Raw genomic sequence first — 27,627 nt, 5'->3', positions numbered from 1 at the left:
ATTACAGATACACTAAACAGTTATAGCAACACTTGGGGACACATAACGCTATATTTTTCAAAACCCCGCTAATTAATGGTAATACATTCTCAAAGGTTTACTGCCCCTTAAGAAGAATTAAAACTACAAAAGGCTGACAATAATAATAATAATAATAATAATAATAACCATAGTTTACAGTTATGGATGAAATACTTTTACTTACTTGGTCTTCATGTGCAAAAACTCATTGATAAACTCCACATCCTTGGAATATATATTGTAGTCATGGTTCTTCAGAAAGAAGTTGGGTAACTGAAAAGACAAAAACATTAAAAATATATCAAATGTTAATTGATAAAAAAAAATAAAAAAAGAAGTGAGAATACCCTAATAAATATCTAACTTAAAAATTAAGTTTTTTCTTCGTCTACAGGAATATACATATAGATTTGAATGGATCTCTGAAGCAATTACTCTTGGCCAAAAGAGTCACAACTTCTTAGAGTATTTTGTAAAATGTGCAGTCTTAGATAGTTTAACACGAAATAAAGGTCTAGGCTAAATAACTCACTGTATTAGTAGCATAGGTAAGACTGACAAAAGTATAGAGAAATATTTACTTATTTATGCAAATAAAAATGTATATTCTTGAAGCAGTGACAGCATAATTCATTTTATAATATGAAACTTGTTTTTTATTATTAATATCTGCAGAACATGCTAGAGCAGGCAACTGCTGCAACAAACGATCAAAAAATACATCATGTATAACAAAATAATGAATCACTTAAAAGCCAGTGTTATCTTATCCCTGAATTGATTGATCTATTTGATTCCCATCACTCACCTCCCTGCGCAGCTTGTCATGCATGTTAGCTAGGTGCTGCTCCATGTTCCTATCGCTCTTCTCGGACTGCCCTCCTCTCAGAACCTGGCTCTTCTCAAACACCACCAACCCCCCTCCGCGCGTGGGCAGCGAGTCTGGGTACTGAAACCCAGCATGGAAGGGCATCCTACACCACTGGCTGTCAAACAGGCTGCGGAAGGAGTCCAGGTGGCTCTCGTTCATGTCAAAGGACTGGGCCGAGCCTTCCCAGGGTGCACCGGGACTGGGCGACTCTACCATGATGTCGTCCTCCCTGCAGCCGTCCACTGTCGTGACAGAGTCAACCAGCTGGGAGAGGAGAACCTCGTCCTGTTTATATTCAGAGACCTGCTGTGCCAGGAGCTCATCTAGACGGTCGAGCCCAGAGTAAGGCACCTCCACCAGGGTCTTGTGTCCCTGGCTGCCCACCAGCAAGCAGAGGCTGATCTTGTCATCTGGGATGTAGATGAGGGAGCGGACCCGCACTTCTCCCTGCATCGCCCCCTGTCTGCAGTGGAGGAGGTGCGGAAGACTGATCTGACTGTGCTCCACGGGCGGTGACTGACGTTTGGTCGCTCGCAGGACAGACTCCAGCCCTAATTGGCTGGTGGTCTGGTAGCGCAGACAAGTGGGTGGGGATAGAGAGCCGGGCAAGCTGCTGATTGGACGGACAGTGCCACAAGTGCACCAATCCGGTTTCTAAAAGACAGGAAAAGGAGGATGAAAACCAGTTGTGTGTGTGTGTGTGTGTCTTTTTAAATATATTTTGAGATGTTTTCTATTCTTTTGTAAGTGAACTTTTTGATCTCTTGTGACCTCACCTGCAAAATGCTGAAATACAGAGACTCTCAGACAACTTGACTCCCCACTGTGCTCTATAAACATTGTCCTTGTGTCATTTAAAAGATCCACTCATCAACCAAGGCCTGATTTGATGAGTATAAAAAGAGGCTAACATGACATAGATTAGGGTATTCTCTAAGACATTACATTGACTGCTTGCTTTGACTGAAAGCCTTGTTTTATTGTATTGCTGGACTGCATTCTTTAGCTTTATGAACTACATAACTGAACTATTTCTTTATTACATAATCTATGAATCTGCTTTCACAAAAAAGTGTTGTTCTATTACAACTGATACATCTTTAATATACAGCTGTGGCCAAAAGTTTTGCATCACCTAGAATTTTAGGATTGAGACATAATTTATAAAAATAAATAAAAATAAAAAATAACTGTATGAACATAATTTATATCTTTTATTTAATATCATGTAATCAAAGAAACTACAAAATGATATTGCAAAAGTCTACCGGAAGCCATAATAGTAGTACAGTATTTAATGTTAGATTTTGAAATGTCACATTTTTTTCACTTGTCAGTTTTTCGTTAAGTATCTGGGAAACTACAAAGCGGTATGTAATTCAATATGTTAACGTAACATTATTCAGCAGGTTTCATTTGACTTTATGAAGCAAAAATAGTTCATTCTACAGGATGATGCAAAACTTTTCCCTGTACATTCTAACTGTAAAATTAGTAGGGGCTGCTAAACTTATAGTAATTGCTTGTAAAACATTTTTAATTTCTGACTATTTAGGACAAGGGCTGTACTAACAATACATTATCAGGGACTACATTATTGGAATTTCCTTGGTAATTATTACATTTATTTTAGTATTTCTAACTTAAGCACTACTGAATGTGTAATAGTATTTTAGTTTAACAAATACTGTATGATGGTAGTGACTTTGTTTTTAAGCCAAAGGAGGCTAATGCAAACACTATAAAATCACTTCCAGACTCAGTATTTGTCAAGCTGAGCAAACCAAAGGCAGTAAACAAGACTCTCCTCTGAGGACTGGCCTGGCTTTCAGATCTCAAAATGGCAGGCAGATCATTCTGCAATTAACAAAGTCTGGAAGCAATATATTACAAAATAAAACCCAAAACAGATGCAAACTTCAGTTTTCACAATCTATCCGTAAACTGAAAAAAAAAAACCCTCTGCCCTTTAACTCAATATTAATTTTATTTTACCCCCTTATTAACAGCAATTAACAGTGGTTAGAGATATGTAGATCATTAAAATGATGCGGGTCCTACCTCCTTTGGTTTCCATTGACAGTGAAGGCCTCCCTGTCTTCCTTTGATGCAGTAGCTGGTCTGCCTACCAAATCTGCCACTGACTCCTCCCAGCGTGCCAGCCCAGCCTCGGACAGCCACGCCCTGTCGGTACAGCGGCAGTGCCATTCACCGGAGACGAGAGCCAGCCGCCCCGAGAGCTCTGTGTTAGGAGACCCCAGGAGGGGCGCAGTGGTACTATTTCCACAAAGACTGTTCAAAGGATCTCGAGGTGTAGCTACACTGATCTTGAAGGACAGAGTGGGACAGTACAGGCTTCCCCGGCCATCTCTCCCCGAGCTCAAATAAAGAAACTCACACAATCATCACCCTGGCAACAAGCAGCAATCTGATTGGCTCCCGTATTCCACAGGGTAGCTGACGTCAGTGAAATTCAATATCACTCTTCCTCCTGCTCCCTTTGAAAAAAACCTTCAAAACAAAAACAAAAAAAGCAAAAAAGTATATTTCATTTCAAGGGACTGAAATTCGAGTTTTTGTAAACCACAAATTAACAACCCCTGGTGGCATAATCCAAGGGGTATGTGATATCGGAAAAAAAATAGTTTGTAAACGTGAAAAAAAAAAAAATGGATGAAAAGGCCTAAAGAATGTGGCACTGAAACACAACCTGGAATGAAACTTTATTGAGAGAATCTTGGACTGCGTTTCAAATAGAAAGAGTCAAAACATGTCTGATATCATTAACATGATCAAACATGCCATAGAGAATCTGACATACACTGTGTACCAAAGCCAATATCTTGAAGTGTTTGGTCTTACGTCAACTGAAAAAACAGTCACATGACCCCAATATGGTAGCCATCTCAGGCCACAGGTGAAAGTGAGGGATGCTAGATTTTGTTCAAGCAGTTTCCACAACAGTGAAGTTTCTGGCTTTAATGTTTCAGGAGGTATTATTAATAGTAGGTGTGTCAACGGGTTTGCAAACTCATACACGCTCACACAGACCCTCACCAGGATTGGTTTATAATCTTTAAACTTTCTGACGGGCTGTCATTGAATATGGTCTGCCTGTGACGTTTACAACAACTTTTTGGAACAATCGGTTTTTTTTTTTGGTTTTTTTTTCTAGAATGGTGAGGGCATCATGCCAAATATAATACTTGCATTTATGTAAGAACATAAAGTTTACAAGAGACAGAAGTTTCACTTCTCAAAGCACTGTTTAAGAGAATGCTTTTCATTCTCAAAATAGTAGACCGTTTATGCTGTTTTTTTATTTTTATAAATAGTATCATATAAAACTATTGCACAGTAAAATAAGCTGCAAGGTTAAAGGCCTGTAACTCCAAAAGTGAGTGTGAAGATGATCCCACAAGGGTTATTATTGCAGTTCATAGGAAACTAGACTGCTGTTGACTTTCCAGTTTGTTTGCGTGTTCCTACAGGTAGTTCAAGCTGCAGGCACACAAGCTTCCTCCCTTTACTTTTATTCTGATTGATTCTAGCAAAGCCCTGGTGCTGCAGCAGGGGTGGGAACAAGACTCCCATCGCATAGCATTTTGATCCATTCCTGGTTTTATAAGGAGTTTAATAAGACACACTTATAACCTATACACTGTGGCTACAAGATTGTAGTAAAACCTGGAATGGGCAAAACTGCTATGAAATAGGAGTCTTATTTCCATCCCTGTGTAGTCAAACACTACCCAGTTAACAGACTGCACTTAGCAGTAAGTTAAGTGATCTCTGGTTCTGTCAGTGTACATTTGAACAGTAATTCTGGTCAAGTCAATACAATATCGCCACTGCCACAATGACTCATTCATTTGGGCTTAGTTAGGCAGTAAACTATAATTCTGACAATACGTTTAATTACAGTATAAAAAATAAAACAAAAATGTGCGACAAAAATAGAACTGTACTGAAGACGTTCTGTATAGCAACAAAGCACATGTCATGTCAAATCAACGACCATACCACCGTATTATATAATTAAGGCTAATAATGATAATTTAATTCCAGTGTACAGCACGGTATATATTATATCGAGTCCAGATGATTCATGATTTACCTGCAGAGAAGGTTGAGTCGCCTCTTGAAAAACGCCAATCACTGTAATTTTTTCCAACGTCACATTCTTCACTCCCCTACTGTGCTGTTATTTTTTTTTTAATATAATTTATTGAATTGTCTGTATTAATTAGCTCTTTTACACAAGCAGAAAGTCATACATTACCCAACCAGCTCTCCCTTTGCCCTTGTCGATTGCCGTACTGCGCATGCGTTCAGACTCTTCCAGAACGCCCAGCTCCGCTGCCGGCACCAGGTCCACACCGATTGGTCAGAGGTATTGTGACGTACAGCGTGACCCTTTTGCGGCGCCGAAATGCAACTTTCGAATTGTAGTCTTTGTTACTTGTAGTCCCTATTAAAACATTACTGAGTGGTAACGTTTTATACGGGAGGTTAAACCTATTCTGTGACATCATTAGAAGAAATGGATGTAGTGGGCAGCAGTGTGGAGTAGTGGTTAGGGCTCTGGGCTCTTGACCGGAGGGTTGTGGGTTCAATCCCCAGTGGGGGACACTGCTGTTGTACCCTTGAGCAAGGTACTTTACCTAGATTGCTCCAGTAAAAACCCAACTGTATAAATGGGGAATTGTATATAAAAATAATGTGATATCTGTATAATGTGATATCTTGTAACAATTGTAAGTCGCCTGGATAAGGGCGTCTGCTAAGAAATAAATAAATAATAATAATAATAATAATGTAGTTTTACTAGAGAGTTGTAGAATCTATGAAAGCTGCAAATTAATGTTGTTTGTCTGTTTCTTCAAGGCAGCATTTTCTTTTACGTTGGGCAATGCAATTGAATTCCTCCACAGAGAGAGGGCGCTGTGCTGTTTTGAATGACAGCACTGTGGCACTGTCGGTGCTAGCAGTCGGTGGCATTCTCTGGTTTGTCAGGCGGTTTGGGCCGCACGTGAATCGTACAACAGAAAATAATTGAATAGCGAAACGCGTAACCCCTTTTATTTATTTAACTTTTTTAAATTGTACAAAACGAGGTGTTTTTTTTTAAAATAAAATATATTTACTTGCTAGGTTTTCCCTTTTGACATTTTTGATTATAAGACATAATGCCCAAAAAAGTGAAAACCCAAGACTTGGATGATGAAGAGGCGAAACCGCAGGGTAAGGGCAGTGTTATAAATACGTTATTATTTATTATAACACGGCAGACAAGCACATTAATTATGTTTCAACATTGAAGGTATTAGTTATTGGCTTTAGTTTTAGGGTATGCCGTTGTAACACGAATTAAGTTGGATTCAGTTAAATTCTGTTGCGGTAAAATATATATTGATACGGTGTTAAAGAATTATTATTTATTGATTTATTTATTTAGTTTATTTTTTTAAAGGACAAATATATAACGCAATTGCTGCGCGTGGACATATTTGTAATTAATTACGACTGACAATAGTAACCAAGTACCGGTACATAACTAGAACACACATGTCACACATATGTTCCGCGCAGAGGATTTACAACTTCGTCGATCTTTTTATGTTGATTTGCAATGGTTTTAGTTTTTTCGTGGTTCTCGCTCATTAAATATATTGTATGTGTAATACCTCTATGCCAATACGATATATTTTTGCAGCTTAGCATTCTGTGTTCATATAATAGATTTGAAGTTCAACCATAACTTCAAACACTCTATAAAGTAACAATGTTTTCATTCATCAACGTCAGTGTACAGTAGTTTTACCTAGGATTTGAAATGCAGTTGTGTAAATGTGAGACTGCATAGAAGTGTTTTCTAAATGAATAGATACTGCAGTACAAAACTTTATATTCTCAAAAAAAAAATTGATTTACATGTGTCACCACTATGCCACAATGCCTGTCACCCCTCCCAATCCGCTGTTCTGCCTATATGGGCAGATATAGCATGTGGTTTAATAAATGGTTTGTCAGGAAAAATGGAAACAAAGCATGCAGATGAGTGCTGTCTGTTTGACAGCTTTTTAGGGGTGGAGGCAGGTACAGTGCCTCTGTTGGATTGAACAGCGTTTCAGAACTCAATAAGAACATTCTTTATTACACACAGCGTAAGAACCGGACTCTGCTCTCCCATTGTTTTCTTTGGAGGCCAGCCATTCAGTTATTACTGAATAACGGCTCGGCAAAGCACTGGTGAGAGATAACACAAATAACACTGTATCTCTTCTAAATAGATAGTCCAGGGCGACTTACAAGATATCACATTATTTTTACATACAATTACCCATGTATACAGTTGGGTTTTTACTGGAGCAATCTAGGTAAAGTACCTTGCTCAAGGGTACAGCAGCAGTGTCCCCACCGGGGATTGAACCCATGACCCTCCGGTCAAGAGTCCAGAGCCCTAACCACTACTCCACACTGCTGCCTACTGCTTAATGATGTCACACAGGTGTGAGAGACATGCGCTCAATACGTTTAGACACAGTTGGAAGTGAAGTGGAGACAGACACTGTTAAATAAAGAGAGCGTTGAGGTTATGAAATAGGTTACCAAGCCATCTTGATCACTGGAGAACTGATGGGCAGAAGGAACCCCCTCCTAAAGTATGTAAATAAGGAAATGTATTTATCTTTTCACTGAATCTTTCCCATTCTTTTTTTTTTAGAGAAAGTGGTGAAGAAAGGGAAAAAAGATAAAAAGGGCAAAAAGTCGGTAAGTTTATTTAAAAAAAAAAAAAAAAAAAAAAAAACGTTCCGAGTGTGTTTTAAAATCTGGTCACAAGGGGAGAACTTTGTCCAAATGCCATCCTTGCTGATTGGATTGATCCTACGGATGGACCAGGGCGAAATTCAACTGTCCATTTTAAAATCTAAACTTTACAAAGCCCCCCTTTTTTTAACCTAATAATATAATGGATCTATGAAAGAATCATACATCTTGAGCCTTGAAGCTGCAGTGTATCGTATCCAGTCTAAGCCTGTCTGACTTCACAGTTTTAACCCAAGCTGTGAACATGTAAGCTCCTACAGACTCAGTCCTGTTTTTCCTTTGTGCTTTGGGTGAGTTAAGTTAGTGATCCGCTCAGTGAAAGATCCCACTTAACAGCACGCTCAGTTCCACTTCCCATGAGCAGCTCAGAGCGCCACAGAGCAGATTTCATCACTGATCCGACTAGCGAGCGGAAAAATTCTCGCTCTGAGTCGCTCAGTTACGTGCCACTGTGTGATGAAGTCCACTCAGCCCTTTTCCTCAGCCCCGTTCGCTACCTTTTGCTTATTAACTACAGCATTGTATAAATCTAACATGTACTTCCCAGATAGAACATTTTTTAGTCGTTGGGTAATGGCTTTTGTGGCATGACTCAAATTTTTTTTTTTTGACATGGGAACTGGTTTAGTGAACAAATTGTTTTTTTACATGTATAATAAGTAAATATATAATATGTAAAATCTTGCAACATGCAAACCTTGTTTTTTTTTTTTTTTTGGTTTTTGTTTTTTGCAGACGGTAAACAACATGGTTTAGTATGCGATGATATCTAAAATGCCCATGGCGGGTCTTTTTCTCTCCCTGCAGTTCTTTGAGGAGCTAGCTGCTGATGACAAGCAGGAGAAAGATGAGGAGCCTGCAGTCAAAGAGCAGAATAAACAGGTAAGTGAGACGAGGCAGAGGTGTAACGTAGAAAGAAAGAGAGAGGGGCTTATCGTTGGACGAGAAGCAGCAGAATGAAAAGCTGTATGTCGGAAGGACCCTGCTAGTTTGTTTCCACAATTAACTCAATGCCCATCCTTATATACCAAGTTATAATTATGTATGTATTTGGCCGACACCTTTATCCAGGTGTTACAGGACAGCAAAGGGTGGGTTTGCATTAAACCGTTTTTATCTGTATTTAAACAGAAAAGTAGTTCTTCATACCAATTAAGGCTACAAGGGGGTCAAAACCCTATTTCAACTTTGTTGTACCCCAAGTGGTTTAATTTAGCAGTTTTTACCTGGACCTTGCCTTTTTGTGCCGATGTTTATTCAGAACAGTATATCTGAACAGTTGAATCTATTCCTCATCTGTCACAAGGTTTCAGTGTATTTTAAAACTGAGGTGCGGAACTTGAACCAAAAAAAAAAGTCTTGGGAGAGTATGTATTATATGCTTGTTTTAAATGGAAATATTTAAAAACATGGTTATTTTTTTCTAATGAAAGGACTCCACTATGAAGCATCCCTTTCAGCACTAAGTTTTATTTACAGTGTTACAAGTACTAGGACCCCACCTGATCCTTCACAATCCTATGCTGTGTATAGTTCAAGTGAATCTTTAATTTCTTACCAGTTTGTGAATTGAGAAGAAATCCAAATATTATTATTATTTGTTTATTTAGCAGACGCCTTTATCCAAGGCGACTTACAGAGACTAGGGTGTGTGAACTATGCATCAGCTGCAGAGTAACTTACAATTACATCTCACCCGAAAGACGGGGCACAAGGAGGTTAAGTGACTTGCTCAAGGTCACACAATGAGTCACTGGCTGAGGTGGGATTTGAACCGGGGACCTCCTGGTTACAAGCCCCTTTCTTTAACCACTGGACCACACAGCCTCCTTCTACTGTTGGGTAGACATCATCTGAATGTTGTCTGTAAAGCAAATTACCAACCGTGAAGCAATAAGGGACTTGCAAGAATGCTGATTACATCTAACATGTAAGTTAATAGAAATCTGTTAACTCTTCCACAGCCACAAAAGAAGAAAAGAGACAAGAAGAAAGGGCGAATGAGAGCAGACGAGGACGACGATGACGAAGATGAAGATGTGATGGAGAAGCTGAAGAAGCTGTCGGTGCAGCCCAGCGATGAAGACGAGGAAGAGGAAGGTGTGTTGATTGCGAAACAAATCTATCAAAGCACACGGAACTAACAAAATGTTTCCAGTAACTCTTACCCAATGTGTATCGCCATCATTTTGGAGATCAAACATTTTCTTATATGAAATGTACGTATTCTGGTGAATTGTATTGTTTATTTTTATGGTATCTTTTTTTAAGCATATTTTGGTTCAATATATGTTTCTCTTGATAAATAATAATAATAAAAAAAAAAACTTGAGACATTTAAAAAAACAAATAAAATGTTCAAGAGACATAGTCTTTTTTCTGCAGTCTTATCCCTGTCGACGATCTCAATTAATAAATACATTGTCTGTTATTCGTGCAGTTATTCAGTGCATTTCCAAAGGAGGCAAGAAAAATAAGGTAAGAGCTCAAACATCAGTTTTGTCATATGTTAACAATTTGCGCTTTATCCTAAAATCTTGTTACGTGCCAATAGACATGACTAGCCTTCCCTAGCTTAGAAAACCAGTGGTAAAGGCATGATTCAAAACAGCCGTTAATTAAAAAAAAATAATAATCTAAGTTTTTTGGAATTTGGTGATTCCATTGTTATACTTAGTAATGTAATGTTATAAACCATGCTTTCTATTGATTGTTATTAACATTTGATTTTCATGTTTCTTATTTATTTTGCCCTTCAATAAATATAATTGTTATTTGATGCAAATTCCAAATTGGAGAAATGTTTTTTTCACGAAGACTGTGTCTGATCAGTCAAAATATTATTTTCCACAATTATATAAGTCGGTTATGATCGGTTCGTACTTTCAGCTGTTTTTGATGTCCAATTGGTTTTCGCTAAAACTGAAATTAAAGTTTAAACCCTTAAAATCGGACTGAATTTGTGCGGCCAAGAGAATGGGACGTACCATTATTATACGCACTGTTTTTTTAGCTGTGACAAATAAGCTGCCTATAGTGTTACATCACTTATACAAACGTATTATACCACAAGACACAACGTAATAAGAATAAAATAATATATTCAGATACATTCAACTATTTTTATTTATTATTTTCCTGGTACCCCAGAAAAGCGTGTGATGATCTCCTAAAAATGCCACCGACTTAGTGCTGAGACTGCCAGCATTTTTTTTTTTTCCTTGTACAAAAAATTTGGTTTCGGTTCGGTTTTGTCTTTTGTTGGTACTGTTCGGTTTGGAATTTTCTGAAAATGTCGCTTTCAGTTTGGGGAAAATCATAACCGTTGCATCCGTATTATAGTTATACCCTGATTATTTTATCACGACCTCCGTTTGCTGTGGTATTACTGAGTTATTATTTACCAGGTCAGCCCCAGAGCCCGGTAATGCAGCGCTGAGTTCTCACTGCAGCTGTCTGTGCTGTGCCTCTGCAGGGAGGAAACTTGTTTGCAGCTCTGAGCCAGGAACAGAGTGATGATGAGGAGGAGGGGGAGGATGAAGAGGAGGCAGAGAAGTCCAGAAAACCTAGCAAGACAGACAAGAACAAGAAAAACAAGGTCTGCTCTTCACATCTCATTCATTCGTCTGTTGCTTTCATGTATATGTGAATGCTTTTTGGTATGCATTGTGTATTCCACAACAGGTCTGGTTTACACATTCGGTTGCTTTTATAGTCATGCAAGCATTGTCCATTGCACATTATGGTGATGCATGTGGTGTACTTGCTTGCCTGTTTGAGCTTCTGAGATTTGTGTGTACAGTATGTGTGCGTTTCTGTCATGGTTTCTGGTGTCTTCATGTCCTGTTCTTGTGTGTTTTATACATGTTGGTTTGTTTGTGTGTCCTCTGATGCAGAAACTATACCGAAAAGATATCGCAGCCTTTTTACAAATAAATAAATAATAATAATAATAATAGTAATTTAAAAAAGCAAAACAGAAACACCCTTTAACCAGGAAATCAATAAATATATCTGCTGTGTTTTGTCATTTTTTTAAATATGAAAATAAGAATTAGAAGGCGGGATTAGTACAATGGAATTCAGAATTTTAGTGCAGAACCCACAATTCTATTTTTAGTGCAAAATAACAATTGCAGTGCAATCTACAGAGCAATGCTCTGTGACTCTAAGTATACTGTTCTAATTACAGAACCAGCAGTTTAGGATACTGCATGTGGAGGTGCATGACCATTTGTCTGTCCATCTGCATGCAACACATGCATTTTTACATACATCTATGGAACAACCTGTCCAACCGTGATGCAGTCTTGAACCCAAGTTATTGAAAATGTCACACTGATATTTGATATATGCTTTAATTCTGTATTAACAGACATGGTGGTAGCTGTATTTTACTGACACTGTTACTGGTTGTATAACTGTAAGAAGTCTGATCAGTTCATAGCATATATAGTAGTGTCCTGTTGAAAAATGCAGTAGCATTTTATATATATATATATATATATATATATATATATATATATATATACGTACATATAATCAAACCAGCTACAAGTCACTTAAAGAATAGCAAGCAAAAAATAAGTGTTCTGCAGGAGTAATTGGGTGCATGTTGAATACAAGGCTGGGTGAGTGAGAACGGCTGTGTGTCTGTGGTGCAGGTGATCTCTGACAATGAAGAGGAGGAGGAGGAGGAGGTAGGACAGAAGAAGAAGCAGCAGGGCAGGAAGGGAAAGAAGAACGAGAAGCCCAAGAGCAAAAAGGTGGGACCATAACCTTCCATCCAACGTATGACAAATTGATGGTGCTATCATACACACAAAAAAAAAGAGCAATCCATAAACTGTAAGCTAAAACTGGAACGTCTGCGTTGCAATCACATACTGACCCAGTTGCGTTGCAGTCCAGCCGACATAACTGTCCGGTTATAATGAGGCTGTGAGATGTATCCAACGCTGCTTTCAGTGTTTATCATTGTGAGGTTGGTTCAGTGGGTGCTAAAAGTGCGGGGTTCTAATTAAAGGACATGGAGAAGAGATTTGGACTTTACGTTATTCTTTCAGACTGCTTCTGAGGATGAAGAGGAGGAGCACGAGGAAGAGAAGGAGAAAGAGAAGGAGCATGACGAAGAGAAGAGAGATTTTGAAAAGAAAAAAAAGAAAGGAAAGAGAAATGACAATGCAAAACAGCAAAAGGTGGGACACTGTATATATACATACATACAGAAATCCCTCTGTAGAGCGCTCTTGGATTAACGCGCCCTTGGCATAATTCATGTCTCCCAACTACTTGGTTATTAGACCGAAGCCATTTATTAAGTAACCTCTTACAGAGCCCTATAGCCTCTCAACCTTGTATTGCTTATTTTTCAATCCTGGGAATCCTAAGTAGTTGACATTGCGAGGATACTAATGCAACTTGTTATGACTGAGCTTTTCCACTTGTGTTTCAGAAAGGAAAGAACTCTGCAGCTCTGAGTGATGAAGAGGAGGAGGAGAAGAAGAAAAGCGAAGAGCAGAAACCGAAAGCAATCCCAAAGGGGAAAGGAAAGGTGTGGCCTGTTAGTCTGCCTTGAACCCATGAAGTACCAAATTAATTCTTTGACAAAAGTCAGGACACAAGCTGTATTTATGAACCTTAAACAAAGTTAGAGGAAGTTTATCATAATATAGTTGAAGAGAAAATTAAAGTAAGACAGATGCTTGTTAAAATTGCTAAAATAAAATGACAAAGTAGCCTGTCCTCACATGAGGACAGTGGCACTTAGTGGGTTAATGTCTGTCCATAAAGTTGTCCCAAGAGTAAGTCAGGGTTTGGTGGCTACTTTCGATGTTTTATTTTGTTTGGTTTGCATGCTGTGTTTAGTATGAATACTGAAATCCATACAGAACCCCCCACTCCCCCAGAAAAAAGTTTATAAAATGCATAGAACTCTTTACCAGGTCATAAATTAGAAAATGGTGTGGTAGCAAGAGACATGAAAATGGACAAGCATTGATAGGCCTCTCTTGATGGCTATGTTCTTGTGTCAGGTTCTTCTGCACAAACCTTGATAGGTAACATTTTTCTTAAGATCAATCCCCAGCACTGTGTTTTCAAGATGAAATAAAAGCAGGACTTTCTGCACGCCTGCTTACAGAGACCGGTGGATTTTTTTGTTCATGTCAGTGTTTTTTTTTTTTTTTCTATCAGCAGGGTGGAAATAAGTTTGCCCCTTCAGATTCTGAGGAGGAAGAGGAGGAGACGGAGGAGCCAATGGGCAAAGACAAAGGAAAAGCCAAGGTGAGTGTAAGGGCACATATGAATTTTGACCACAGTTTCTAAAAAAAGAAAGTTATGTGTTTTACGTTTGTCAGCTTGTGTTGTTTTAAAGCACTCGGTACACTGCATTCTCCATCATTTTTCTTATCCGTGAGCCTGATGCACAATGAGGTGCCAATGCTGCAGCCCTCCCATTATTAATGAGTCTTTACTGACTCCTGTTTATCACGAATATACATTTTATAAACCCTGGCTCTAAACAGCTCTTTTTCTGTGAACCCGACTTTGTTCTCTCTTCCAAGAAACTGAACCTTCTGGAACTGTGCAAAAAAAAAAAAAAAGAAAGATTCAAATTCTAAGTTGTTTTTTTTTTTTTTTTTTTTAATTAATTTTTATGAATGAAATACATTTTTATATTAATGTTCTAGATTGTTGGCTGCATTTTAACAGTCTGGAATAGTTTTTCATGAATAAATATTATTGCGTTTCGGAAACGGTGAGTATTATCCTGGCGTGCCTTTACAGGTTTAAGGTGTAATGCTGGGCTGTGTTACACGGTAATAATGTAACTACACAGAGTCAATAGAAACCAGAGGAGTGTCAGATTGCTGTGTAATTATTATTATTATTTATTTCTTAGCAGACGCCCTTATCCAGGGCGACTTACAATTGTTACAAGATATCACATTATACATTATTTCACATTATACCAATATCACATTATTTTTACATACAATTGCCCATTTATACAGTTGGGTTTTTACTGGAGCAATCTAGGTAAAGTACCTTGCTCAAGGGTACAACAGACTTGTTGGAACAATACAACTACAGTGGAATTGCAGAAACATCTTTCTTCTGAGCTAAACTATTAGAAGTGGTAGCAGCAGCACAATTTAAATCTAGCACTGTACTAGCAGATGGTGTCCAGGTTTTTTCTCACAGCTGTTCGTTTCATTGCCAGGGTGAAGAAGCTGAAGATATGGAGGCTGAGGAAGGGGAAGCTGAAGGGAAGGATAAAGACGCCAATGACCCCTATGCCAACATGAGCAAGAAAGAGAAGAAAAAGAAGAAGAAACTGGTACAAACAGTATTTTTTTTAATTTTATGTTTTGCTCATGTTTATGAAGTAATGTATTAGGCAACCCTGTCAGGGAATCTTGTATGGATTTGCCAATGCAGCTGCTAATAACTACTCAACCACTTCAATCACTTTGAACTGTGAACGAAGATTACCATAAAGCAGCAGTCATATATAAAGACCTAATGCTTTGAGGTATTGGCTTAATTTGTATGTATGTTTGTATGTATGTGTGTGTGTGTATATATATATATATATATACACATCTATCTATCTATATACACATCTATCTATCTATATATATATATTGTAACAAACTGGACCCACTCGGGTTCGTTGCCCCTTTAAAAATAGACCCAACACGTCAGAAATGGAGTTTCTAAAGCGCGGTTGTGCTATATTTTAATAAACACAAAAATAAACAAAATACAAAACAAAACCTAACTCCGTTTGGAGCGCTTACTAAACAGGTATTTCCCTGGCTAACTTGCAGGACGGCTAAGCCGTTTACCTGACACTGAACACAAAAACCACACGGGTTCAACACCGCACTTACTGCTCCGGACTGCTCGGAAGCAGAGCACCTCACTTCTGCCTCCTTCTACTCAGCAGCCATGCTCCTCTTAAATACCCTGCACCTGGTGCAGGGGATAATTGAATAATAAAACAATTAAACTACACAATAAGACAATTAACAAAAACTGATTAACTGAAAAAGCAGAAACAATCAAACAAAAAGGTGCATTCCGCACATGTTTCTCTAGCAGGGAGGTTTTAACCCCCTCCCTGCTGTCTCACACAACCCTCTATCTCACAATATATATATATATATATATATATATATATATATATATATATATATATAGTTTGATTGTATTGGTCAAGTTCATGACCATTTTATTTATTTATTTTTTGCAACAAAAAAACATTTCAATCTAACATGAAATACTGTACTGCTATTATGGCTTCTGGTAGACTTTTTGCGATATCATTTTATAATTTATTTGATTTTCATGATGTTAAATAAAATATCTAAGTTATGTTCATGTAGTTTTTTTTTTTTTTTTTTTTTAATGGTCTCCATCCTATAATTCTAGATGATATAAAACGTTTGGCAGTAGCTGTAGGTGCGAATGTGTGTGCCGAGGAGTCGGGACGCTTCCTTTTACATGATGTACTGTACCTCCGCAGATGGAGTACGAGAAGCAGGTGGCGTCGATGAAGGCGACAAGTGCGGCAGAGGGAGATTTCTCCATCTCCCAGGCCGAGATGTCCTCGCGGCAGGCCATGCTTGAGAATGCCTCTGACATCAAGGTGAGTTTCGAGACCCGTAAAAACGCAGGGAACGAAATACTCAAAAGTCCTTTTAAAACAAAATAACAAAATAAAATAATCTAGAATTAAAGCTTCTTAAATATGTGTCATTCTTCTGAAGTTTTGTCCTGAACCCCAGAACAATGATTGTTTTTTTTTTTTTTAGTTTTTATACCCTGTAGAAAAGAAAAAAAATAACTTATTAAATATTATCACCCACCTTGTATTATCGCCACGTTCATGTTTCAACCAGAATATAATGGTGGTCTATGGAGACAAGATCCTGACTTTGGTTTTCGTATCCCCTTACTATCAGTGACATTACGCAGTCAAACAACTGATTTACACCCCATTTAACATCACTTATGAAAACAAAGCACAGGACTAGAATGTTTCAGTGTATGCGAGTTGCAGTATTGTATTGAAATGATACAGTAGTACAAGATCGTGCACAGAAAACGACAGTGTTTACAGTGTTCTGTGTTTTTCTGCACTGTGTACAGTATAGTCGACTACATGTACAGAAGTTTCATTAGTGAACATAAAGCGATACCTAGGGCTGTATTTCAAATTACACAGAAAAACAGGCATATCTGTAGTATTAACACTGCTGTGTTTTAATGAGTATTTTACCTAATGTTGGTCATCTCCACTTATTCACTTGGAGTACCTTTTGAAAATAACTATACCTTTTAATACTTTTTTTTTAGAACTGTTTATTGAAGATCTTAAGAAAATTGAGACTGTGCTTCATTTGTTACAATGGAAATGTAATCCTCTCTCTCTCTCTCAGCTGGAGCGCTTTAGTATTTCTGCTCATGGGAAGGAGCTGTTTATAAACGCTGATCTGCTGATCGTCGCTGGGCGACGCTATGGTCTAGTCGGACCCAACGGGTGAGTGCTACATTTGGGATCCGGATCTGGGAATGTGCGGTATATATGTTTCCCTGTAAATGTCCGAAGTAAAGCGTTATCATGTTTATTTCGGACATTTACCTCTTTGCTCGTTGAACGTTGCGTAATCGCAGCGTATCTTAAGTTTTAAAATAATGCAAACTAATCCATAAGTGTAGACACAGAACCTCTTGGTTCATGTTTAACCAGTGTCTCTTATGGCAGCACCCTTAATGTTTTATTAACTCGCTGGAGCAGGTAGAAAGAACAAAAAAAACCAATCAGAAATCTAACCTTTTCTGTTTCTTAGGAAAGGCAAAACCACTCTGCTGAAACACATTGCTAACCGGGCCCTCAACATCCCACCCAATATAGACGTTCTGCTCTGTGAGCAAGGTGAGATTTATAGCTATTTATACAGCAACTATAACTACACACGAAGCTTGCAGTACCGTACAGCTGTAGCCAAAAGCTTTGCATCATAGAATTAACACATTTTTGGTTCATAAAGTCGAATGAAACCTGCTGAATAATGTTACGTTAACATATTGGATTACATACTGCTTTGTAGTTTCCCATATATATACTTAACAAAACTGTAAGTGTTCTTGGTATTTTATTGAGTGTTGCATTAAATTTTATTCATAATTCAAGAACCACCTGATTGCTTTTTGGTCACGGTGCATCAGTGGTTATTTAAACACTTATCACCACACACTTGTGTAAAGCGCTGGCCATGGCTTTTCTCGCTTTCAGAGGTGATAGCAGACGACACCCCAGCGGTCTTGGCAGTCCTGAAGGCCGATACGAAGCGCGCTAAGTTGCTGGAGGAGGAGAAGCAGCTGCAATCCCTGCTGGAGAGGGGGGAGGACTCGGCCGCTGATAGACTGGAAAAGGTATGGCAAAGCGAGGCGGGGGGGTGGGGCTGCATCAATATATCATTTAGCCGATACTTTTATCCTAAGAGTTTTACAGAGACAAGGGGGTGAACTATGCATCAACAACTGCTGCAGAGTCACTTTCAGTAGGACCTCGGTTTTACGTCTCATCTGAAGGATGGAGCACAAGTGACTTGCTCGGGGTCGCACACAGCGAGTCAGTGGCTGAGCCGGGATTTGAACCACCGGGAACCTCCTGGTGTCAAGCCCTTTTGTTTAGCCACTGGGCCACCAAGCCTCCAGGGATGGGAGGAAAAAAAAGAGACTGCCAGCTAATTAAGCTCACTCCAAAACCTGGTATGCCTCAAACTGCTCTGCAATGGGAGTCGTCTTGTAATGTCACAGGAAATTGAATGACTAGGACCTGATTGGGTGTGGTGTTGCCCATCCCTGCTGCCTTGAGAGGAAGTAAAGCACATATAGAGTGATCGTTGAGCCAGATGCTTTACGCAACACACCGTTGACTCAAAATTCATATAACACTAACAGGGTGTGGCATCCATCAGCTTTTCATAGTTCCAAGAGCAGTTTGGTAAGTTTGATTCCAGCACTGAATTTTAGGAACACAGCCTTGGCGAAGGGAATGGGACTGGCTGTACCGGAGAAAGCAGTGCACTGCAGAATGGGAGTTAAGGCGAGCTCCAATATGTTAAAATGGCCTTTGAAAGCAAAAGATGGCATTGGCCTTGTGGTGCCGTGTTTGATGTGCCGCGGGTTAGTAAGGGTCCCTCTGTCTGTCAGGTGTACGAGGAGCTGCGTGCGATCGGGGCGGCAGCGGCAGAGGCCAAAGCTCGTCGGATCCTGGCTGGGCTGAGCTTCACCCCCGAGATGCAGAACAGACCCACCAAGAAATTCTCTGGAGGCTGGAGGATGAGGGTGTCTCTCGCCAGGTAAAAAGGGGCTCGTAATGATCTAGAAAGCAGTCTGTTAATTCTTGCTGCTCTTTGTGCATTTTAAAATTTAAAGAATGGTACCCCAATAAGTAGTGCAACAAATATACAAAGCGCAGGACTAAAAACCAAGATGAAGCCTGAATTTAAAATCAGCCATTAGCTGTAGCGCTATATTAAGTGTTTGGAGCCAAGGTAGGAGGGTTTTCTGAAGTGATCCAGGTAACAACCAAAATATTTTGAATGACGAACTGGTGAACAAGAATGAAGTTCACCAGTGCTTTTATTGTATAATCGTTTCTGGGTAAAAAGATTCAAATGAAACTGTATGCGAGTTGCCAACGGCAACCAGTTGGGGTTCATGGATACCTCTCCTCTTGGTCAGGTTCCATTGTAGGTGTTGTCCAGTAAGGTTAACTGTTTCACCACCGCACTGTTTTAACATCTGACCATATCAATGAAAATCAGGCACAAGGTTCGAGATCGTATCTTCGCAACTGGTAACCTGAAAAAAAAAAAAAAAAGCCTTAAAAAAAATCTTAAACAGGAGTAGGTCTTAAAGTGGTTTTACAATCATATTTGTGCTTTAAATCTGCAAGTTTTTGTTTGTTTTTTAATATAAAGTTTTACAGTACTTCTTCACATCTTGTCATAGCTGGGAGATGCTCAGTACCAGTTCGTGAGCAGTGGCCCCAGTTTAAAGCAGTGTTCTCTGATTCCTGTTACAGAGCCCTGTTTATGGAGCCCACACTGTTGATGTTGGACGAGCCCACAAATCACCTGGACCTCAACGCAGTCATCTGGCTGAACAAGTGAGTCTCATCCTGGGTGTGTTTAAGTAAGTGAGCCGCTCAGAACAGCTTGGGGTGGGGAGGTCCTAAATTAATTGAATAGCCTACTAGGAGAAGTAGTAATATCTAAGTTTGAAGTAGTAATGTTCCGCCTTATTACATTAATCCCCTTAGTAAATGGTGTGCAAGTCTTGTCACATTGTGGATGTATTGCCATTCATGTTGACTTACTGTCTGTTTATTGTCTGTGTCTCTCCACACAGCTACCTGCAGGGCTGGAAGAAGACTCTGCTGATAGTGTCCCACGACCAGGGATTCTTGGATGATGTTTGTACTGACATTATTCACCTGGACTACCAGAAGCTCTTCTACTACAGGGGCAACTACTGTAAGTACTGAACCTGTGGCAAGGAAACTACTTGTGCCACGTTATATTAACCTTCTCAATGATACAGGCCAGACACTTCACAATGTCGTTTCGCCGGCTCCTTCCTCTAACCTCAGTCCATATCAGCAGTACAGATCACATGCATTTTCATGTATAAATCTTAATGTTTACTTACCAGCCGCTCAATTAGAGACGGAATTCCCATTTCGCTCTGCCTCGGGAGTTGTTTTGTTGTTTGGTCACCACCAGTGTTCTGCAACAGTGGTTTTCAACCTTGTCATCTCAAGTACAAGTGTTTCCAACTGGGACCACCAGGCATACCAGTAACTGTGTTTTACAACAGTCGTTTAAGATTGCACAGAGACCTACCCCATTACAACCTGGTTTTCTCACTGAAAAAGCTGACGGCATCATCTATTATCTGACGAGAGTTTGCCACCATCAGTAACACAGAGTCATTTCTCTGTGATTCAGTGGTACAAACAGATTGATACATATATTGTGGTTGAGGAATCATATCGTCATAAAGAACAACCGCCGGTGTGTAGCAGTTGCAAGCATGTCACGTACCAGTACTGGTACGCGTACTACAGCTTGAAAACCACTTGCTCTACAGCCCCTGTAATTTTCCTAAAAGGTTGTGATGTAACAGTACCTCCTGGTAGATTCCTCATGGGGTGCAGCGGCAGTAAGCATGCTCTCGCTCTCTCTTGCCCCTGGCAGTGACGTTTAAGAAGATGTACGTCCAGAAGCAGAAGGAGCTGCAGAAGCAGTATGACAAACAAGAGAAGAAGTTGAAGGATCTCAAAGCGGGAGGGAAGTCCACCAAGCAAGCTGTGAGTCGTCCTCATTTGGAAATAGCAATCATCCAAACCAACTATCAATACATTTTTAGACTATTTATAAACAATCGCCAATATCGCAGCAATGAAAGTATTGTTCCAACCCTAAAATGAAGTTCCCCTCATTTTCCTTTCTCTTGTTCTTCCAGGAGAAGCAGACGAAGGAAGCGCTGACGCGGAAGCAGCAGAAAGGACGCAAGAAGAACCAGGAGGAGGAGGGGCCCGAGCAGCTGGAGCTGCTGAAGAGACCCAAAGAGTACACCGTGAAATTCACCTTCCCAAACCCACCCCCGCTCAGCCCGCCCATCCTGGGACTGCACAGTGAGGCACTCCGTATTGCACTAGCGCTGGGTTGTTTTCAGACACACTGTCCATTGACAGAGGCATGTTAGACATACTGAAACGTATGTATTTGGGTATGTTTAACATACCTTTGCCAAGGGAAAACAAACAGTGGAGGTACTTCTAGGCTTTTGATGCCATGGTAGCTACACTCATGTATTTCTGTTTAAATCCATTTAATGTGATTTTATATATATATATATATATATATATATATATATATATATATATATATATATAAACTTCAAACATCAAAGTATACATTTTGCAGTAAAGCAAACTAAATCAGGTAGACTTCAGCGACAATGGGTTTGTAGTTCACCTATAGTCTATCTCATCGTCTTTAAAACTACCATTTTTTTATTGCTGAAGTATAAATTTACTGCAATGTTATGGGATGATGTTACCCAAGATTTTCTGGAGTTTTGTGGGTGCTTTCTTTCAGTATTAGTAAAATCAGACACCCTAAAAATGCCAACATTAACTTAAGCAATAATTTACAAGTTATTTCCAATGAATTCCAATTAATTCAGCAACAATAGTTGTGTTACCCAATAAGGATTCTGGTGAGAACTATAAACTAGCCTTCAACTCAGAGGAAAACATTAACCAAAATGTTTGTCCATTTGAAATTTTTGGGGAAACTTTTTTTTTTTTTTTTAAATGACTTTCTAAAACGTTTTTTAGTTTTACTAACTTAAAGAAAAAATGTCCCTTTTCTTCTCCAGCTGTCGATTTTGGATACGAGTCACAGAAGCCACTGTTCAAGAATGTAGATTTTGGTATCGACATGGAGTCCAGAAGTAAGTGATCTAGCCTTTTTCCGTGGTAGAATTTTATAAATAAGCGCTGTAGAAACTCTGGGAGAAGTATCTACGTCCTCCCTCCCACACCTCTCCAGGAGGCCGTTGCCCCTGCAAGCAGAGAGACTTAGCCTCGAGTCTTACAATTATAACAAGTGTCTTTTTGTTCGGGATTGCTGTGACTTCCTCCTGCTTGTGGAAAGCGAGTTGCTGTGATGAGATGTGTGTGTGTTCTGATTGCAGTCTGTATTGTGGGACCGAACGGAGTGGGGAAGAGTACCCTCCTGCTGCTTCTGACAGGCAAGCTGACCCCGGTGAGTGCCGTGCCCCAGCATCTCATCAAGAGCTTCACGACTCTAGAAGAGAGCGCCATCTCCTTTTTTTGACTTTTCACAAATTGCTGATTTCAGTTTAGATTTAATAATCGCTCCTGAGTAATATGTATATATATAGTGCTACCCTTTTATAAGGTCACCCTTTATACTGCAGAACTGGTTATAAGGCGGTACGGTTATGGCTCCCATTTGCCCCATAATACACTATTATTTATTTCTTAGCAGACGCCCTTATCCAGGGCGACTTACAATTGTTACAAGATATCACATTATTTCACATTATACAGATATCACATTATTTTTTACATACAATTACCCATTTATACAGTTGGGTTTTTACTGGAGCAATCTAGGTAAAGTACCTTGCTCATCGGTACAGCAGCAGTGTCCCCAACCGGGGATTGAACCCACAACCCTCCGGTCAAGAGTCCAGAGCCCTAACCACTACTCCCCACTGCTGTCCTAAAACTCCACACTGCTGCACTAATACTAGTAGGCGGAACACAAATAGCACGTTCTCTTAACTATGGCGCCCGACTACAGCGTTATGAAGGGGGAGCACTGTAAGTGGTAAATGCTTTCTCATTTAAATTCTCTGCTATTGTAGCAGCATAAAGCAGGGGGGCAAGGCAAAAACACCCCAATATTTTTATGATTTGTATTTTTGTTTTTTCAGACAAGAGGAGAGATGAGGAAGAACCACAGGCTGGTAAGTAAGGAGTTAAACCAGAAAAAAACAGCAACATTTTAAGCTCTCCTGCTTATAGTGATGAATACAGTTTGCTGGGTAGCTACTTCACATTTTATAATGTCCTGTTTATTGGGATACAGACTATTGTTTGGAGACTAGATTTTGACCCCTTGCTGGGTGATGCATTTCCACCAGATACAAAAATATAGGAGAGGCGATCATATGAGTTCCTGTATGTGTGCAGCTATGACCAAAAGTTTTGCATCATCTAGCATTTTAGTTAATATTATATATTAATATCATTTTTTTAATGAATATATTTAAAAAAAGCTCATTGTGCAGTCCCCTCAATCCCTGTCTCTGTTTCTCTGTAGAAAGTGGGGTTCTTTAACCAGCAGTATGCAGACCAGTTGAATATGGAGGAGAATGCCACAGAGTATCTAATGAGGAACTTCAACCTGCCCTACCAGGATGGGAGGAAGTGTCTGGGCCGGTTCGGGCTGGAGAGCCACGCTCACACCATCCAGATCAGCAAGCTGTCAGGTAGAACATATGCAGGAGTATGTAAGATTAGTTCTACAAATTAGTGCTAAAGGCAAAGGTTTTGCATTACCTAGAATTCTAGGATTGAGACATTAATAATAATAATAATAATAATAATAATAATAATAATAATAATAAAAAAAAATTACATGAACATAATTAATTTTATTTAACATCATGTCATGAAAAAGAATCTAGAAAATGATATCGCAAAAGTCAACTTTTTTTAAGTATATGGAAAACTGCAAAGCGGTATCTAATTCAGTATGTTAACGTAACATTGTTCAGCAGGTTTTGTTCGACTTTATAAAGCAAAATGAGTTAATTATATAGGGTGATGCAACAGCATAGCTGTAGAATTAGGTAAACAGTTGCCTCTGTTCCTTTTCAACTTCTAGCTCCAAAACCATTTACAGATTAAGCTCTGATGTGATTGCATCTTTCTCTTGACCCTGAAATCAGTCCTGGGTTTCTCTCAAGCAGCCAGTTGTGTTGTGGGTGACACTGATGTGACCCCCTGAACTGGACTTGAACCCAAGCCTCCAAAGGCATGAGAGGTTAGCTACCTCCCTAATTCCAGTCTCTGGTCCTGCTGCTGAGTGTCCAGTGAGATGATGGCTCTTGTGTTTTTGTGCTCCCTCTCGCAGGAGGACAGAAAGCTCGCGTGGTGTTTGCTGAGCTCTCCTGTCGGCAGCCTGACGTTCTAATTCTGGTGAGTCTGAGGGCACAGGTGTCGAGGGAGAGGGGGGGAGACGGCTACTTCCAGTACCGGGGTGGAGAAATCCACTTGGTCTGTGTTCGCTTTTGCACCTCAAAGTGGTTGTAACTGAAAAAAAAAAAATTCCATGAATCTTACCTGTGGTGCACCTTCTTTTGATATATAGGTCTCAAATGTAGTTTTGAAAAACTATTATAGCAAACATGGATTTTTAAAACAAGCCATCTGGTATTGCACAAACGTAATAAATAAATCTGTTTGCAGTCCGTGCTACCAGGTAGTGTTGCGCTTCCTGTGTCATTTCATCTGGGGAGTGAAGTTGTCCAAACCCCTGCAATGCATCCGTTGCTGTCATTTAAACAAACAGGCTTTAACCCTGGCGACACTGCTAATGTGAAATGAGCTTGGAAGTGAAACGGTGATACTTCCTGGAACAGGGAGAAATTTCTTTAACCCCAGATGCCATGTTTTAAAACATGCTATAACTTTAATTTTATTATTATTTATTTTTTTAACTGGGCTTTGGGACCTCATAGATAGCAAATTGAAGTGTACAAGAAGTAATATTTATGGAATGCTGTTGTTTGTTACAAGATATTTTATAATTGGTGGAGAAAGTCACCCTGTTTCAGGGCAGGAGTTCAGATCCCTACCTTAATCACAAACACACGTCTCCTTTCAGGATGAGCCTACGAACAACCTGGACATTGAATCAATCGACGCCTTGGCTGAAGCAATCAACGAGTACAAAGGAGGTGAGTTTAATCACACATGGATAATTGAACCAGGGCAATGCCTATTTTATTTATTTTTCAGTACAAGACACTAAAACTATTTGATTGGTGAGCCTAGGGTAGTCTTTCTGTAAAGTTAGTTATCCATAACTAGATAACACTTTGTGCTAAATTCACAAATACTAAAATAAACTTGAGTTTGTATTTCTAAATCTAAAGTGGGTTTGAGTTTAAAATCCCCTACTATTAGACTGTGCTAATATGAATGGCAATAATTCCACATTGTTAACAGTGCTCCATTTGCTTTTCCTGAATTCTCTGTAATGTAGGTGTGTGGCTCATGAAGACAATATTTGCAGCAGAAAAAAAAAATATTATAAAGTTTTATAAACTTAACTTTTAAGACCATTTCAACTAATGCCCTGGCAAAGATTAGCAGAAACAAACAGCAGTAATTTCACATCACCCTAAAACAACAGAACTCTGAACATCCTCATACATTCAGTCTGGAAACAGAAACATGTACACTTCGATAACTCTTGCAACCTACTCGTTAAAATCAATGTAATCTTAGTCACTGTTCTACGTTTAGCTGATACATTTGGGTTATTTATCTGATGCTTGGTCATATCCTGGGACGCTGTGACTAAATGGAGGCTGTGTTGTCTGGTGGATCAAGATAAGGGCCTGTAACCAGGAGGTCCCCGGTTCAAATCCCGGTTCACTCACTGTGTGACCTTCAGCAAGTCACTTAACCTCCCTGTGCTCCGTCTTTCGGGTGAGACGTTGTTGTAAGTGACTCTGCAGCTGATGCGTAGTTCACACACCCTAGTCTCTGTAAGTCACCATGGATAAAGGTGTCTGCTAAATAAACAAATAATAATAATCATAATAAATGCTGATCGCCCAATGCTGGACCTTCTCCAAGGCAGATGTGACTCCATTCAACTCGGATCTACAGACTCCAGTGTAACACTCTGTGCTGTGCTCTCTCCCATTGCAGCGGTGCTCATTGTGAGTCACGATGCTCGGCTCATCACGGAGACAAACTGCCAGCTGTGGGTCGTGGAGGACCAGGCTGTGAACCAGATCGATGGGGACTTCGATGATTACAAGAGAGAGGTGCTGGAGTCTCTCGGGGAAGTGATGGTCAACAAGCCACGAGAATGAGGATCTACCACAGCCTGAGACTGGGGGGGTTGGGGGCAATTGACGGTGGGGGGTGTGTGGGTTACAGGGGCTATATTATCATCAAGGAGCAGCCTGGGGTGACCCAGTATGTGCCACAGCTTGGGGACACCTGCTATGTGGCTGAGGGGAGGAAGTGAGGAACCGAGAAGAGGCAAGTAGTGAATTAAACACATGCAACACCCAGATACTCCTTTCAAAGGACTTATTATTGTTACTTCTACTCATCTTGGATGAAGGGACAGCTTTTTTTATTATTATTATTATTTTGCTCCTTTTGATCAGCTTGACATGAATTCTGAGGTAACTGCAAGAAATGACTGTATCACATTGAATTCTGGTGAATGCCTTTATTGTCGGTGTTACACTGAAGGCGTGAGCCAAAACATTTCTTGAAATTCCCCTGGTTTCTCAGTTTTATATACTGAGCAGAACATCGTCATGTCTACTCTGTCAGTCCCTTTGTATTTTGGAGACCAGATACTCCTGTATTAAGACCAGTTCTTGATTAGGATTATTTTATTCAGTCTCTTCAAGCCATAATATCCCACTGGGATTCCACTCCATCACGAATGCACATGGGATACTATATTTTGCTGATCTTAACTTGCATCGCCATGAAATGGGACTGTTCAATTGAGTTTTTACTGGCTCTGTAATAGTGCAAGTATTCTGTGCTATATCTACTGTATGCTGATTCACGAAGTGTGACAAGCAGGTCCATGCAGCGACAAGATATGTTTGGTGTTTTTAAATGCCCCTCCAAGTGTTTTTATCACAAGCTGTGCTGTCGTCATTTCTTGCCACAATCCAGAACATGTTGATGATTTTTGGTTAACCGCCACCCAGCTGCATTGAATATTTAATTATTCAGTCATGCCTTTTGTTTATATTAATAAAGTATCAGTGGTAAAATTGACTCCAGATTTCTTTGTCTCTTTCTGTGTCTATTTGCTGGGGTTGGAGCATCTGGGTTTTTGGACTTAATTTTAGCTCCAAGTTATATCATTATGCAGCTCCTTTCACATTAAGCTGCGTTCACAGATGAGGCCACAGGAGAATAAAACACATAACTTGAGTGATATCATAAATGACATGCTCTTGATGTGTATGTCATACTTGCTGTACATATTTATAGAGAATTTCCTCTC

General features: G+C 39.6%; 2 protein-coding genes across 6 annotated transcripts in view; one reads left to right on the top strand and one right to left on the bottom strand.

The window, feature by feature from the left end:
- The window catches only part of LOC117434154 (uncharacterized), a 12,644-nt gene extending 7,359 nt beyond the window's left edge, over positions 1-5,285 (bottom strand). The window contains exons 1-4 of one of the 3 annotated variants that reach the window (XM_059010747.1): positions 5,010-5,285; positions 2,954-3,403; positions 830-1,546; positions 206-294 (exon numbers count right to left, since the gene is read on the bottom strand). In XM_059010747.1, coding sequence (XP_058866730.1) covers positions 206-294; positions 830-1,546; positions 2,954-3,100 — 953 coding nt within the window. In that variant the 5' untranslated portion in view covers positions 3,101-3,403; positions 5,010-5,285. The remainder of the gene's footprint in view (positions 1-205; positions 295-829; positions 1,547-2,953; positions 3,404-5,009) is intronic. The other 2 variants (XM_059010748.1, XM_059010749.1) reach the window with 2 other exon arrangements.
- Positions 5,286-5,877: 592 nt separating this feature from the next.
- Positions 5,878-27,395, top strand: LOC117434149 (ATP-binding cassette sub-family F member 1-like). 3 transcript variants are annotated; one of them, XM_034917466.2, is made up of 27 exons: positions 5,878-6,136; positions 7,620-7,666; positions 8,531-8,605; positions 9,688-9,823; positions 10,164-10,201; positions 11,199-11,321; positions 12,388-12,489; positions 12,790-12,921; positions 13,179-13,277; positions 13,922-14,008; positions 14,949-15,065; positions 16,257-16,379; positions 17,173-17,273; positions 17,584-17,669; positions 18,030-18,169; positions 18,953-19,101; positions 19,830-19,913; positions 20,156-20,280; positions 21,004-21,116; positions 21,272-21,443; positions 22,193-22,267; positions 22,511-22,581; positions 23,279-23,311; positions 23,668-23,836; positions 24,484-24,548; positions 25,237-25,309; positions 26,292-27,395. In XM_034917466.2, exons 1-27 carry the CDS (start codon positions 6,082-6,084, stop codon positions 26,456-26,458), a joined length of 2,757 nt encoding a protein of 918 aa, XP_034773357.2. In that variant the 5' UTR covers positions 5,878-6,081; the 3' UTR covers positions 26,459-27,395. The 3 variants fall into 3 exon arrangements, with proteins under 3 accessions (XP_034773357.2, XP_034773356.2, XP_033912645.3); XM_034917465.2 differs by having other exon boundaries at positions 13,919-14,008; XM_034056754.3 differs by lacking the exon at positions 12,388-12,489 and having other exon boundaries at positions 13,919-14,008.
- Positions 27,396-27,627: the final 232 nt, after the last annotated feature.

Source organism: Acipenser ruthenus, chromosome 41 (genome assembly GCF_902713425.1).
Source record: "Acipenser ruthenus chromosome 41, fAciRut3.2 maternal haplotype, whole genome shotgun sequence".
In the NCBI taxonomy this organism is placed as follows: Eukaryota; Metazoa; Chordata; class Actinopteri; order Acipenseriformes; family Acipenseridae; genus Acipenser; species Acipenser ruthenus.
This window is presented reverse-complemented; position numbering and strand designations above follow the sequence as displayed.